At 45.8% G+C, this 13424-nt stretch overlaps 1 protein-coding gene across 7 annotated transcripts in view; it reads left to right on the forward strand.

Annotated features, from left to right (window-relative positions):
* usp53b (ubiquitin specific peptidase 53b) overlaps positions 1–13424 on the forward strand; it is a 30267-nt gene that overhangs the window by 3698 nt on the left and 13145 nt on the right. For all 7 annotated transcript variants that reach the window (XM_048995530.1, XM_048995525.1, XM_048995526.1 and 4 more), the window contains 9 exons: positions 242–825; positions 1877–1969; positions 2239–2373; positions 6327–6440; positions 8093–8175; positions 8265–8370; positions 9499–9645; positions 10769–10918; positions 12232–12400. In XM_048995530.1, the coding sequence (XP_048851487.1) occupies positions 682–825; positions 1877–1969; positions 2239–2373; positions 6327–6440; positions 8093–8175; positions 8265–8370; positions 9499–9645; positions 10769–10918; positions 12232–12400 (1141 nt within the window). In that variant the 5' untranslated portion in view covers positions 242–681. The remainder of the gene's footprint in view (positions 1–241; positions 826–1876; positions 1970–2238; positions 2374–6326; positions 6441–8092; positions 8176–8264; positions 8371–9498; positions 9646–10768; positions 10919–12231; positions 12401–13424) is intronic.

A 13424-nucleotide genomic window follows, 5' to 3' on the forward strand; every position in this document is an offset into this window, starting at 1 on the left:
AAGGTCACTTGTGTCTAGTGCCAGGTGAAAGGATGAAGTTGGTATTCATGATGACGTGTGTGTCAGGTTGAGGTGTGACTGTATGAAGATTTATGGTACGTAATTACAGCTAACAAAGTGGACCTACTGTATAATCTAATTAAGTTGTCGCTTAATTAAATTAGAGAAGAACGCCGTTGAGTAGGACGCTACTTTTGCACGGCGACTTGTATGTTCATCGATTTGTCCTGTTTTTCGGTAGATCCAAGGCTATCGAAATAAAATGCTCAAGGCTGCCAGCCCGAAGCCTGGACATGATCCTCGCTGACGCCCCCTGGTTCAAAGGGATGCAGTGCAATGTCTGTACAAGCCCACAGCCCCTTTCCTACGTGGCTGGACACAGGAAGACGTGGGAGGGGGACCGTCATTTGGGATGGAGCCTCTGGGTGACACACAGCCGTGCCCTTGAGGCCCGGAGCTGCCACCCAGACCTTCTGTAGCTATTCCTGGCTGCTAAAGTTCACCGCCATCAGCAGACCTCGTGGCCCCTCCAGTCAGCGAGGGGTGGATACTGGTAATCTGTCACAAATCTTCCTTGGATCCTCTTCGCTAATGTCCCCCACAACGCCCGGCCCAGCCATACCAACAGACTGGCCTGTTTGCTCCGGCCATTGACTTTGCCCTCACCAGGGGTACCCTCTCATGGCATGGGTCAAGCTCTTCAAGAAGCCAGTGAGCGACATTGGCAAGTCCTACCAGCCAGGAAGTATGGTGTCGTTGGCTCTCACCAAGGGTCTGCTCAATGAGCCTGGGCAGAACAGCTGCTTTCTCAACAGTGCTGTGCAGGTAGGTCCTGCCTCGCCATCCCAGGGCTGATTGTCTTCTTTGTTCTCACTGTTCCCTTGTTGCCATGCCTCACAGCACCCGGAACATGTAGAAATTCGTCACGACAACAGCGGAGATCGACTGACCAACAGCTTAATGACAATAGGCCTAAAAACCCTCTAGATAGGGTCTGTGCCTTGGTTTTGAAGGATAGCTTGTATTTCTGGGATACGCCACAAAATCCCCTGGCAAATGGAAAAAAAATGTATAAGAGAGGCAACCGCCGAAAGGATTTTCTAGAAGGATTTCGGGTACGCATGCTTTTCGCCGTAGGAATCTATTTTCTCCATGGTGCTTATGATCCAACTTGACGGTGCTCAGGCGGTAGGTGATTATGGGCTGTCTGTCACGATGCACCGGGGTACTTCCCCACTGACACCAGAGGTTAATCTGGAACATGCAAGAGGTCCTCCTACTTGGTGGCCACGATCCTTATTTTAGGAGGTAGCATAAAAGAGGTGGTCAGGGTTGCTCAAAATGATCGGAAATTATGAGCAGGGAAGGAGATCTGTATTCGAGGCTGTACGCCATAACCAGTCGCAGTGAGGCATCCGTAGCTGGCGGAGCTTGTCAGTCCTGCGTCGTGAAATGAAACATCGCCCCGCTGTGCTGATCTTAACCTCAGGCTGTGCGACTGAGTCGAAAGTTTGTCAAACAGTACTCAAGGGCAAATCGTGCCATTTCTCCACCCTCCGTGCTCCAAGAAAGGTCAGCCTTTATTTGGGCTTCTCCACTGATACGTCGAGCTCTATTTGGGCTAAACGCGACGGAAGCGCGGCAATCAGCTTAGCGTTCATTTCTAAGAATCGTCCACGGGGATTCAGGGCTTCCTGTCGCGAGACCTGTCTGTGACACGAATACCGTTTTCGGTGATAAGCATACGCAGCGTGAAATGAATGAATGCATGTACATCTGTGTGTCCCCGTGGCGTAGCACGACGGCGGGGTTAAATTAGTCCTGCGATTCTGTGACAAGGACACTAACATAGTGTTCGCTCCTGCCACACCTGCAGGTGTTATGGCAGCTGGACATCTTTAGGCGGAGTTTGAGACAACTCCCAGGACACTTCTGTCTTGGGGATGCCTGCATATTTTGTGCGTTGAAGGTATGTAAACATCTCTTCCGTGTTGGAGCTGGGGAGTCATTTGTTTGGTATCAATCCAGTGAGGGTTATTCATGTTGTACTGTTACTTGAGTTTAATGGTAATGTATGTGCCAGTGCTTGCTGACTAGTGCTTAAGTGCACACATATTCCAGCTCAGTCATCAGCTGGTGATGTGAGGATTGATTCTATTGGCCGAATCCAGAGAGCCATCTGGAAACCCGTCGGTAATTGGCTTATGAAGCTGACTCGAGTGCCTCACGGTCCCCCAGAGCATCTTCACGCAGTTCCAGCACAGTCGGGAGAGGGCGCTCCCCTCGGACAACCTACGCCATGCCCTGGCTGAGACCTTCAAGGACGAGCGACGCTTCCAGCTGGGCCTAATGGACGACGCGGCCGAGTGCTTTGTGAGTCCGTCTCTCCCGCGGTGCCGGCGAGCAAGCCGAACTTCCCCTCAGCAGCCGGTCTGGGGAGCTGGGTCGTACCGGTTCAAGGCAGTCTCAGCCAGAGGGCGGCCCACTTGTGAGAGGGAGTGTTCTGGCTGGGACTAGCGATGGTTATCACTGTGTGTTATGCAACCGCCATGTTGCAGCCCCCCACTGTCGCTCCTACTAGCCCTGTGAAGTCACAAGTACAAAGCCACTATACTGGCAAAAACTGAACACTTTGTTTTTAGTGATCTCTCCGAAGATCCTGAGTAAGCATTCACAATAATAATAAACTTTTTCATCAAAGTTTGGTATTGGGGTTACCATGGTGGTATTGTATCTGAGACCAATTGTTTATGTAATTTGTTTAATTAAATGCAGTGCCTTGTACTTGTCTTAGACAGAAATCACTAACAATGTGGCAAAGAAATCATCACAGATTCTTCTAGAGCCCAGCCTATATGTGGCACCTGTTTCTTTCAAACCTTTATCTCTGACAAGGACAGGTGAGATTTTTTTTGCCACGGTTTCCAGGGTAACTTTAAAGCTACAATGTTTGGTTTTCTTCAAGGACACCTAGTCTGCAGATGTACGTCTTCCTGTTACTCAGCTGTTCTGATCTGTCTATCCAAATCGTATTGGAAGCCACCATTGCAATTACACAGTTTTTTTTTTTGGCCAGGGTAACAGTATAAAGTACGTTCTCACGGGAAACGTAGGGATCTCGCATGCAGACAAATTGTATCGTCGCTGTTGCCGATCTGTTTCTCTGCTGCTGAAAACAGGCCTGCTTTGTATGAAAGGAAAAACAATATTGGTTTAATCTGCAGTGGCTGAGTGTGTTTTAGGGGACTGTCAATAAATGTTAACTCAGTGAGTATTATCGACTGACCTGCATGGTACTGTTCAGCTGGGTGCACCGTTGCAGTAATCCCCATAATTTCATTTCCCATTATGACAAAACAAAAGTAGTCTTAGTCATTTTTATGGCAGCTTTGACATCACTTAAAGGAATCGCGGAACAGAAACCCTAAATCTCACTGACATTTGTTTGGGTTAACTCACTGGTAAAATACCGGCCTTTTTCAATATAACTAATACTCTTTGAGAAAAGCCACCCCGGGCTCTTTTGGAATGAGACCATCAGATCAGTCTTGAAAATTAAAATGTCAGAGCTGAGATAGTATTTAAATCCTACAACGATTTGATGACGGCTTTATGGTAATGATGTTAGGAGTAGAATGTTGGCGTAAGAGCTTTTGCTGAGCTGCGTGTTTCTTTACTGCCGCGGTAGCAGGATATGTTTTGAAGGTAGCAGGTGGTTTTCAGAAAGTCCGCCTCTGTCGTCTTCACGCCGGTGGTGCGGAGGGTCCGTTGTGTTTGCGGCACGTCGAGATTCGGGGGGGGGGTCACGGACCGGCCTCGAGCCGCAAGCTGATGATTATTTCAGCTGGAATAGCTGGTCTATCGGCTTGAGCTAATCAGCACAGAGTGAACCATTATTGGATTCAAGATAAAAGCCAGGGAGCACGTGGTGGAGAGGTAGATAATGACCCGTGTGTGTGGGGGGGTGGGGGGGGTAGGTCGTAACAAGGCTGCCAGCAGTCCTAGCTGAGCATCTGTGGCAGAACATCATTGTGTTTATATTGTGCACGGTCCGGCAAATCCTCCATTCTCAGCAGCCTCAATTCAGGAAGGATTTAGGGATTCTTATGCATAAATATAAGGATTAAAGTAGAGGAGGATGAAACAAACACTGCAAAATGTCCCCGTCTCCCTTGAGCATGCATTCCAGCATATGCTTCTAGGTAGCATATCTTATTATGGAAACCCCTCCTTCAAGACATCTCCCTCGCAGTAACTAAGACAGAAGCTAACTGACTAAATCACAGGGAAGCTCTGGCAACCTGACAGTCTGCGATCATCTGTTTAAAACGAAGTGCAGGAGTCAGGCACATCTGCCGGCTCTTCTATTCAGACCCAAAGGGAAGCGCATTCAGAATGTCTTACTAAGCAGGTTTAACTCCCTGGCAACGCAGTTGGTTGAACGCTCAGTGCTCTGGATACCACTCCTTTTCTGGAAAGCGTAGCTTAAGCTGTTTGTGAGGCTATAGGAAACCGTGAGGGAGAATCATAAGTTCTGGGAAGGCTTGATGAGGTTGTTCTTTGCGTTTGAGGAAGGAGAACCGTCTTTACTTGTTAATTTATTTCCACCCTGCGTCATTTCTAGAGCAGATTATTAATCTTGTCAATGCCGAACTATTTATTTGGGTAGCTGAGAAATTCCCAGCTAATGGAATTAAATACATTTATAGCCGTGGGCAAAAGGTTTGAGAATGACACAAGTCTTGGTTTTCACAAAGTTTGCTGCTTCAGTGATTGTAGATCTTTATGTCAGATGTTTCTATGGCAAACTGAAGTATAATTACAAGCATTTCATAAGTGTCAAAGGCTTTTGTTGACAATTACATAAAGTAAAGATTACATAAAATAAAGAGTCAATATTTGCAGTGTTGGCCCTTCTTTTTCCAGACCTCTGCTGTTCCCCCTGACATGCTGTCAGTCAAATTCTGGGCCAGATCCTGACTGACGGCTGCCCATATTTGCATAATTAATGATTGGAGTTTGTCAGAATTTTGGGGTTTTGTTTGTCCACAGTCTTTTTTTTTTGGGTTTGTTTGGTCTTTTTTCCGGATGCCCCAAACAATCGGAAAGAGGATCCATCAGAGGAAATGACTTCACCCCCATCCTCCAATGGGGGTGAATCCCTGCACCTTTGCAGAATATCAGTCTGTCCCTGATGTTTATCTTGGAGAGAAGCGGCTTCTTTGCTGCCCTTCGTGACACCAGTTCATCCTCCAAACGTCTTCGCCTCACTATACATGCAGATGCACTCACACCTGCCTGCTGTCGTTCCTGATCAAGCTCTGCACTGGTGGATCCCGCAGCTGAATGAACTTCAGGAGACGGTCCTGGCGCTTGCTGGACTTCCTTGGGCGCCCTGAAGCCTTCTTCACAACAATTGAATCTCTCTCCATGAAGTTCTTGATGATCTGATAAATGGTTGATTTAGGTGCAATCTTACTAGCGGCAATATCTTTGCCTGTGAAGCTATTTTTGTGCAAAGCAGTGATCACTGCACGTTTTTCCTTGCAGGGAACCACGGTTAACAGAGGAAGAACAATGATTTCAAGCACCACCCTCCTTTTAAAGCATCCAGTCTGCTATTCTAACTCAATCAGCATGACAGTGGGATCTCCAGCATTGTCACCTGTGTTAAGGACAGAATCGCTGAAATGATGTCAGCAGGTCCTTTTGTGGCAGGAAATGCAGTGGAAATGGGTTTTTTTTTGGGATTAAGTTCATTTTCATGGCAAAAAGGGACCTTGCAATGAATTGCAACTCATCTGATCATTCTCCATAACATCCTGGAGCACATGCAAATTTTCCATCATAAAAACTGAGGCAGCAGACTTTGTGACAATTAATATTCGTGTCATTCTCAAGACTTTTGGCCACGGCTGTACAATAAATGCATTTTAAAATGACCTGGATTTACAGTTTTCTAGCCAAATTGCTACCTCAGGTCGTGCTTTCAAAAAGGAATGTTTCATAATTCCTTTTACGGGATAATCAGTACCCCGCGACCTAGTAGGATAAGCGGTTTGGAAAATGGATGGATGGATGGATGGATGGATAATCAATACCCCGTGACCCAGTAGGATAAGTGGCTTGGAAAGTGAATGGATAGATGGATGGATGGATAATCAGTCTTCAATTTTAAGATGATGGAAAAAAGATCTTAGTCACAAACAAAGAAGCAACTGGATACATTTTGCTGATCTGAGTGTTAAAACTATTTTGGTGAAACAGCGTGAAAATGTGCTCATCATATTTCCATAATAAGGTTTGTGTTTATTTTTGTGTTTTAGGAGAACATTCTGGAGAGAATTCACTTGCACATCGTTTCTGACATTGGCATGGAAACCTGTACGTCAAAGTCCTGCATCACGCATCAGAAGTTTGCGATGACGCTCTATGAACAGGTGTGATTACAACAGGCGGGCGGTCTTTCTGCATTAAGTAACTGTCCAGATTTACTATGTGTATGATTTGGATTGATAATAGTGACATAAAATGCTGTTTAGGTGGCTAATTATATGGGGGAAAAAATGATTTGTGATTTTTCAAACTTTAAATGCCAAAGAAATGTTATAGACCACGTCAGATAGACCAAACATACCATAGACCAAATGTCAAGACCAATTATAGACGACAGATTAAAAATATACATAGATTAAAAGATTGTAGAGAGAAATTTTCCCAGGCCAAATTCCTGAGGATTATAATGTATTTTTTTTGTCTTTCTGCTGCTATGTCTAACATGTATTTTTAATTATTGAAATTTGTTTATTTTCTGCCTTCGTATTCGTATTTATAGCAACTCTTCATCAATCTTTCATTTATGCAGTCCAAGGTCACAAGGATAGACTATACATGTATCTAAGAGAGGCAGTGTGTGTTTGAGAGAGTGGGAGAGAATCACTTTGGATGGTTAACAAAATGACATTATGGGGGGGGGGGGGGGGTGGGTTGGCATGGAACGGCGGGTTCTGGGGCCATGAGATTATCTTTTCAAGAGTGATGGGGACATGGCAGGTACAGGGTCAACATACACACACACACACACACACACACACAAGCATAAACAGGAACAAAAAAGGGGCTCTTTAGATGACTGAGGAAAACATTAACATGAATGACTCCAGGGAAGGTGAATGATGTTGGTCATTCACACACCTAATTCAAAGAGTCACTAGTCAATGTTCCCCGCATCTTAGACCACAGTGGCAACATTGTAGCATTTGCCGGCTGAAACAGTCTACGTGCGAAGACTGCAATGAAACTGAAACTAAATAATGTCAAGTGGCACATGTGCTAAAATGCGAACAGCGCATGTCCAACTCAAGTGGTGAACGTATACACTGTGAGCGCACTCCCGCCTCGAGTCATCAATCACTGTCCTTATGCAAAAGAAACGGTTTTTATGGTCATTCTGCAAACAATGAAATGGCACTCAATCTTCTCCTCTGAGCACAACCGTAGGCCATGAATGGGTGCAAGTGCAGAACTGGGTAGAACGTGTGATCCAATTATTTAATCTGAATAATATGAATAATTTTAAATTGCTTTGGATAGAATATTTCAGGCATGTCAAATTCTAACAAATGAAGAGCTGTTATCACTCAAGGTTATAAAGGGAATGATGCTTGACGATTAAGGTTTATTACTGTTATGGGAAGTTTATGGGGAGTTTTGTACTAAAATGTATGTACCTTTACATTTTATTTATTCAGCAGATACTTTTATCCAAAGCGACGTACAATTGAGAAAGCAGACTCCCAGCAGGGATGTGGGTTAAGGGCCACGCTAAGGGACCCAACTGTGAATTCACTCTGCGCAGGGGTTTAGGAGATAGTTTGATATTGACAATGTAATGATTTATATGTAAAGGTCTGTTCATTGTGTGGATGAATGAAGCCAAATTAAATGGGTTTGTATACCCCATCTGAACCAGCAACCATTCAGTCACTCAACCTAACCCGCTGAGACATACACCGCCGCCTTGTAAACTTCTTGTTCCCTGCTGTTCCCAGCATGCAATAACGCACCTTTATCTTTTGACGGTCATCGCCAGTCCGTGTGCCGCAGCTGCGGAGCATCCTCAGACCCGCTGCCGTTCACGGAGCTGGTGCACTACGTCTCTACCACAGCCCTCTGGTAAGCCTCATTTCTCCTCGTGTCGCGCTGCCCCCTAATGTACCGCTGGCCTCAGTGACAGCCGCTCTCTCTGCATTTCGGCCTCCCAGCCAGCAGGTGGAGCGTGTGCTGGAGAAGAGTGAGAGACTCCGGCCCGACACATTTGGGGAGCTGCTCCAGGCGGCCAGCACCACTGGGGACCTCAGGAACTGCCCGGTAAATCGCTGACCCACACGCACGAAGTCCTTCACCCCCGTTACAGATTTTCGGTGTTCTCGGCAGTCACGCACTGGCCTGTTTTGCAGTTCAGTTCCATGGACTGACTAAACTCTTCTTTTATAAATATGGATGGCTTTTGGTTCAGTGCCTGAGTGCTGTAGAGTCCTGTTGTCCTTCTGGACTGAGCTCAATACCCCGTTTCCATACTGACCTTATTCAGCCGACTGTTTACATATCCTCCCGCCAACCTGCCCAGCGTCATGGAGCCCGGCAGCGGAGGCACGAGAAGCGGTTTGTAATTGGAGGGTTTAGGCCTAGCTGAGAGCAGCATCAAGCTCTTTTGCCATAGCTGGGATCTGACGACGCATAAGCTGCCCGTAGGGAGAGCTGGGCCCATCGTGTGTTGCTATATATAACAGTCAGCCGTCTCCCTTGGCAACCGGAGCATGCTGCTCTGATACCACTGTCTGGCGCGAACATTTAGCGGGTCGGTACCAGCGCCGCCTGCCGCGAGACCCTCGCGACAGCCCGGAGCGGAGTAGCCTTGCTGGAACATACTGCAAAGTATCGGTAGGCATTCCTGCTGCTATGGCGCCCGGGCTGTAACCCGCTCATTCCGTGTTAGCAGATCTCGCTAATCCAGGAGGAGTGGGACATGGGCAGAATGTAACCAGGAGCTACGGATATTTGTGCAAATGAACTCTTTGTGTGATGTTCAGATCAGGAGAGAGATGTTTGTATTATGGATATTCTAAGACACCGTTGAAATATACCAAAAAAATACACTTTCCCCCTTGCCTTTTGCAGTCAGTATTTTGTGTTTTGAATATTACATTACAGTATAAATCAGTTCCAGAGACTGTTTTTCATCTTTTCGAGCCAGGCTCGGAAGTAGGATCTAGTGGGATCATTATAGCCTGCATGAGCATTAAAACCGACCACTTAAAGAATTTCTCTGGGAACCTTAATCTTAAAGATGTTGTCCTTGCTCACCCAGTAGCCGGCGGATGCCGAAAATGTCCTTCGTGACATCACCATGCACATTTACCACACCGAGACGATATAGTATGTGACCATTTGTATTGTTACTGATTATATGTGTTTTTTCCCGCTTTTGAACATCAGAGCAACTGCGGACAGAGTATCAGAATCCGCCGTGTGCTGATGAACTGCCCGGACATCGTCACCATCGGCTTTGTGTGGGACGCGGAGCAGTCCGACCTCACAGAGGACGTCATCCGATCACTGGGGCCACACCTAAGCCTCTGTGAGGTAAGGGGAGGCCTGCTCTGCGTGCCCTTCCTCTTCCCAAGTTGATGGGCTGAGCTTCTCACACGGGTGTGTGCTGATGGTGTGAATGGCGTTTCGCATGTGGGGGCAGAGTATAGAGAGACAGCCAGTCGGTCTGTATATATGAGAAATGGGAAAGAATGGAAAAGAAACTCATGTTCACCAGCTAGGCAAAAAGTCAGGTTACAAGGGTTTCACTACAACTCTGTAAAATGGGGACTCCCATTGTTCCTTGCAATTGTAATTAACCTCTTTTATTTGTAAACTGTGTTGATTGCAATTGAATTACACGTTAGGCTCTAATTTTAAATACGCTCACATTTGAGACCGGGACCACGATGCTGTAGCCGTCCATCACATCTATATACTGAAGTACAAGTAAGATATGAACAGAGGCTCGATCAGGTAACTGGACGTGAGACTGTATATATTTATACTTTTGTTTGTTTGCTGTGTTTCTCCGAGCAAAAATATTACTTTGAATGTTTGTTTCTCTAGGCTTTAGGGCGATTTGTCCATCTGCCCAGGGTAATGAGTGGCCTGACCCAGACAGCAGAGGATGCTAGGCTAGGGTGCGTCGTGGATGGGATGCCAGAATACTGTACTCTCTCACACACCTTGGGCAGTTTACACCAATTAGTCAAACTAACCTGCAATATGAAACCCAGTACAGCACTGGGAGAACATGCCATCTCACACACATGCCCGCAGAGTGGAGCTTGAACTCTCGTCCTGAGGCGAAACCCCAGGGTGACTAATTTCACAGTAAAACCTCTGCTGCCTTGGTAGCTTTTATTTCCGGATTCCACTTGATCCTTTCCATCATCCGCTATGCTCAAATGCACTCATGGGAGTGCTGTCTGAAAATTCTCCAGTGGCTCTCTTTTAGGTCCTTCCGAACAGCTCCTAGTATAATTCTCATGCATGTGCCCGTTTGTGAAACAAATCCAATTAAAGACTATTCTGGAAGACATGAAGCTTAGCCTTGACATCCCATCAACTTGGGATTTGGTGCGACGTGATCTCCCTGGTTATCCTGCACACAACTCGGGGGCACAGTGTTGGCAAGAAGACCCCTCCTTAACCGGCCCGATCTCCATCGCAGCTTTTCTGGCGCGTGGCGGACGAGAACGGCAGGCGGACCGAGCTTCTCCTTGTGGGAATGATCTGCTACTCCAGTAGACACTACTGCGCCTTTGCCCACCACACCAAAACATCCCGATGGGTCTTCTTCGATGACGCTACTGTGAAGGAGGTGGGTGTGAGATGGTGGGGGGCGGGGGGGGGGAGGGGGGGTGGGAGGTGGTGCCTTTGAGAAACCGAAGAGCATACCCATGAATCGCTGCGAACCATTGATATTGTAGTACACGTGTTCTTGAACTGCCCTTAAAAATGCCTTAAAAAAGCAAAACCCATTACCTAACATAATCTAATGCAATTGACAAGAGCTTACAAGAACAAATGACTACAGTGAAGCGTAGGAGTATGTTCTGTGCATTTTAGATCAGAGCCCGGTCCTATTAGATTGTACTGCTAAGCGGACGATGATGCATGTGCAGCGTGTTTACCATTTTATGCTGGGCTTTAATCTCTGTTCTCACTGCTTAGGTCAATCATGATTAACCCTGAAGGTAGCTGAACACCTTTTTATAACTGCAGCACCACATGTTCTCCCCGTGTTCCTGGGTTCGTAGCCCGGTGATGTACTTTCCTCCTGCGGTCCAAAAACATGTGGTTTTGTTAATTGGCGTCCCGAAAATGTTCATCGTGTTCCCTGGCTCCTGCCCTGAGCTTCCCGGGAGAGTCTCCAGGCTCATCTGCAACCCTGGGCTGGATAAGCAGCTCTGATATATGGATGTTTTCAGCAATCTGGCAGACAGAAAAGAGCTGCTAGAATGAGTGTGAGGCATTAGTATTGCTAATATATTCATGCTTACAAGCTCAGTAACACTTAAAGAATATGTCACTTTTGGGTGAGTAATTAATATTGTTCGCAGGATTTAAATTTTTTTTGCTTTTAGGCATTGAAAGTGTTGGTTGGATATGTCGTACGTTGCTGTCTCAGGCAGTCAAAGAAAATGATGTTTATCTTCATGTCGTTCATTGTTTTGTCTGTTAAAGTGTGTCAGCTGAGGCATTTCGACACCTCACTTATGGTCACCTCAATATTTGCCGTAACCATTCAATGCACTTTTGTATTTTTTGACTCGGCTACTAGCGCAGCTTGTTCCGCTAATCCATACATCATTGAGTTATTCGACTAATTAAATGGATTAATTAAATGAGCTGGTGGAATCGTCGAGGATAATATGTGGGAACTGATGCCATAATCATCGATTATCGTATCGATACATCAAGAGATACATGAAGAAATTCTTGTTAGTTTGCATTGTGTTGCTCTTAATCTGTGTGCTGTATGTTCTAATGTTAATTAGTTTTTCTCTGATGCAAATATACAGTACACTTGCTATCGAGATAAATAGCTTTAAACATTTTCTTTGATTGCTTAAGACTTTTGAACAGTACTGTGTGTATTTTGAGTCATCGTAAGTGTCTTTGGCTTTGTAGGTCGGCTCGAAGTGGAAAGACGTGGTCTCTAAATGTATCCGAGGTCACTTCCAGCCACTCCTTCTGTTCTACGCCAACCCTGAAGGCGGAGCCGTTTCCACGGAGGACGCCCCCCGACAGACCACCCTCTGGTCCCACCGCAAACTCCCCGTCAATGGAGAAGCTATGGGTGAGCCTCCTCTTCGGCTCCTTGAAAGTTGAAAGTGTGGTCTCCAGCTACAGTAACTTATTAGCTAAGAACACACTGTGCTAAGGCGCAGAAACGGTCACAGGGCAGTATGGGGGAGACACAAGTCTGGCTTCATTACTTCTCTGCTCTCTGAAGTCCTCAATTGGGTCCTCTGTCTAGTCCTGTTTGTGTCTGACCCATCTGTGAAGTAGCATACGGTCTGCGATTCATCAGACTTAAAAGACCAAAACTGCATGCAAGTAGCGATTGATGCTATCTGAGTTTCCCGTTAAGCTTGTCAGAAATACCCAACCATCTCATCTTCTCTGGGAAACTCGAAGATTAATGGCCATGAAACATTCGAATGACAGTCCTTTCCATTGTCTTTCATTGGCCAAGTTCTTTAATTTAAAGAAATTCGAGTTGAACTTTCACTTTCATTTACACCTTGACATTTTACACTTGAATGTATTTTCCCATCAATGTGCTTACAGACACAATTCAAGCTGTTTAAACAGGGGTCTGATGTGCAGATGAGAACCTGTGGATTCGTAGCGGTACTATCAGGCTCTCCTCTTTGCAAGAGATTAATTGAACTGACTGCCAGGTCTGATTTCATGCCTGACATATCTTTAGCTGGGGGATTATGTTAGCTTTAGCTGCTTGGTTTACCGGGGGGCCTGTTGAGAAAAACAATATCAGCGTCTTGCGTCAACTCCTTAAGCTAATGTTTTGCTGAAGGTAAAATCCTACCGCTGTCCTCACATACCCCCGTCTACCTCAGCTTTCTCGGAGAGGGGTTGGGCAGTTTATAGATAGAAACAGGAAACAAGTTTCTCTCTTTCAACGAGAATAAGCCCCCTTTAGGCTAACGGAAATTTCATGGAGGACTGGTGTACAGCTCTTTAAAGCCCCCGTGCATCTTAAGAGTCTGTTAGGCAAATTGCTGATTGATAATATATTAATGTGTTGATTTCAGGTGCACTATTGGTTATTGTGATTTATTTAGCAAAATTATTATAAC

The sequence above is a fragment of the Brienomyrus brachyistius genome, chromosome 25, assembly GCF_023856365.1.
Source record: "Brienomyrus brachyistius isolate T26 chromosome 25, BBRACH_0.4, whole genome shotgun sequence".
Lineage (NCBI taxonomy): Eukaryota > Metazoa > Chordata > Actinopteri > Osteoglossiformes > Mormyridae > Brienomyrus > Brienomyrus brachyistius.